General features: G+C 29.2%; 1 protein-coding gene across 1 annotated transcript in view; it reads left to right on the top strand.

Annotated features, from left to right (window-relative positions):
* Hsepi (D-glucuronyl C5-epimerase) overlaps window positions 1-2,914 on the top strand; it is a gene marked incomplete at its 3' end in the record, with an annotated part of 15,892 nt that overhangs the window by 2,749 nt on the left and 10,229 nt on the right. The window contains 1 exon segment of the mRNA XM_067047402.1: window positions 646-817. Coding sequence (XP_066903503.1) covers window positions 646-817 — 172 coding nt within the window.

Genomic DNA, 2,914 nt, shown 5'->3' on the forward strand with positions numbered 1-2,914 from the left:
TTTTTGTAACTGGGGTTTTAACAGTCTTATGTAAACTAGAGTAAATAACCCATTTGAGATCGATTGTACACATTGTGCATTTGATTTCCGAGGCTACAAGACCAGTTTCACATCGTATATGCAATAAGAATAATGAACATTTATCAGTAATTCTGAGAAAATTAGTTGTAGAGATAAGAATTTATTCAAATTAATAGTATCTACAAAGTTTAGAAAAACAAATTTTAGCATTGGGTTTGTTGTGTAAAAAAAAGTGGTAATCGATTTTAATTATGTGTTTTTATTTTACCGTACATTGCACACATGGTATTCAATCCGCTCTTCATTACAAAAATTTTCTTTGGAGGTAACTGCAAACACTTATATGAATTCACTAATATATTGGGTGATTTCTAAAGTAAACAATTTTTTTTTTTTTTTTTTATTAAATATGAACAATATAAAGAGACAAAAATTTGATTCCTGAGGATCATGTTTGAAAAAAATCACCATCTCGATTGGGATAATCAGTGTTCTTTAGTTGTATTAGCATAGAATCTTCTGGATTGGCTTATCCTTATTATGTTATTATCCTTATTATTATGCATGTTTGTTTATCAAACACAAAAATTAGATAACTTGTAATCATTATATTTTTGTCAACAGGTTTATGGAAAACTTGCAAAATACGATGACACTGAAAGATTTGAATGGTCTCATTCTTATTCTAAAGTTTACTATCCAAAAGGAAAGTATGATCCAAAAGGAGTTTTCCTTTACTTTGAAAACTACAATGTTGAACTTCGTGAAAGAGTGAAATGTATCAGTGGTACAGAAGGTAATGTATTATTTATTTGTTAGGGTGTAAAGTAATCTTAAGAACATTTTATATTTCATAAGTTTGGGAAGATCGCTGATTGACCATGGGCAATATATAAAAGGAAGATGATCCGGGTGCAATCAGAATAACTCAAATAGTAAAAAAAACCTATTTATGAGGGTGGAATGAAAAGTTTCCGACCGAACAAAAATATTAGTCATTTTTTTCTAAACTTTTTTTTTTATTTTTCAACATAGTCTCCTTGTAACACACTTTCCCCAGTGATGCTTTCATCTTCTAATGCGACCGTATCCCTCTTCTACACAGATCACATGTCGTATACCGCATACCTCCCTCCACTCCCAATTGTAATTCTGCTTACATTAGCGAAACAAAAAAGCTGTCTTTTAAGAGGTTTTTTGTTTTGCATCATTGTGTGATGCGGGTCACACAACATAAATATTCTATTTCCTCCCATAATTATTATGCCTCAAAACTTTCACAGCATTCTCATTCCTTTAATTTGGGTAATACATCTATCTATATTTGCCACAATTCGTAACCATGACAAAAGGGTTATCTCTGTAAGCTTCTATATCCAACTAGAATCTTCTTTCATCATTTTAAAAACCGATAAATAGAACTTATTGTTAACATATTCCAAAATAGTTAATTTATTAATTTTTTTCTCCCATAGTTCACGTTCTTTAATAATTTTTAAATCATTTGTCTTCACCTTTTATATGTTTTCTTTTAAATATTTTAACATTCTTATTTTTACCCTTCCATGTAACTTGTAACATATTCCTCATCTTCTGGTAGTTTTGTCGTCCCTGTTAACGTACTGTTTAACTCAGAATTTTGTCACCCTTGCTTCTGACCTTCCAAGCACCTGTCGTCTTCCAAGCAAGGTATTTTAGCTATTAGTTTCAAATATAGCTAATTTTTGCCCATCTCTAATTCATACACATTTACCGTCTTTGTTGATATCGCCTGTGCCAATGAATCAGATATGTCAATAAAGTAAAATTATAATTCTTAAATAAAAAACTGTTCATCAGAAAAGCTGTACTGAAGAACTATCACGTCTATTACGAATCCGGACGAATACTGAGGCAATGGACGATAGGCATTCGCACGATTTTGTAGGGATGGTGTTTGCATGAATTTGTTGCCTCACAATTCGCAGCTTTCCGCTCTGAGTGGATGAGAGGTCTTACTGTGGTTAATGCTTTTTTTTGGGAACCCCAAATAGTAAATATTTAAAGATTTAAGAGTATGCTCATATAAAATTGATTACTTCCAATCTGTATGTTATGTGTAATGTTATGGTGCCAGTTCTGAAAGTCATCTATCAAAACTTGCAAATCTACAGGATTGACCATTGAGAACAATTTACACCACAGTAATAAAGTAGAAAATGTTAAAATTGTTTATATTTTACCACCTAAACTATTTTATTTATATGGAATTATGTTAAAAATTATGGATAGTAATTTATTCAGAAAAGAAATAATATATCTAAAAAATGTTACAAAAACTATTCAATTTATCGAACCACCCTATATATTTGGTAAACGTACTTCAAACTATATGGTACCATATCTGTTCAATCGCTTACCAGAAGAATTAATAAATAAATGAACCACAAAGAAAAATTAAAAATAAATATTTGACTGAATACTTTCTTAGTTTCTATGATTTTCAATGATTAATTTTGATTCACCAAATGATCATATCTGTCTGTATTTTTTTTCTTAACTCCACATAATTATTCATTGTATTACAATTAAAATTACCTTAATATGTGCGTGGTCGGTTATAGATATTATTTATTTAGATATTAATAGATCTTTGTTTTTATCATATTCTGTATCATCTTGTTTTATTCTCATTATTATATTAATTCACTAATTGTAAATTTGCAGCTTTGTTATTCACTTCAAAGTCCTTTCAGTTATTTTTGTTATTATTATTTTTTATTTTCATTTTAGTATTTGTTAATTGAATTATTAGTTTTATCACTAAAGATCAATTCATATTGTACTGATCTAGCTTATAAATTGTAGTTACCTCCACATAGTCCTAATACTCAAAATTTTAATTAATGAATTG

Source organism: Halyomorpha halys, unplaced genomic scaffold (assembly GCF_000696795.3).
Source record: "Halyomorpha halys isolate HHAL.00 unplaced genomic scaffold, Hhal_1.1 Scaffold278.1, whole genome shotgun sequence".
Lineage (NCBI taxonomy): Eukaryota > Metazoa > Arthropoda > Insecta > Hemiptera > Pentatomidae > Halyomorpha > Halyomorpha halys.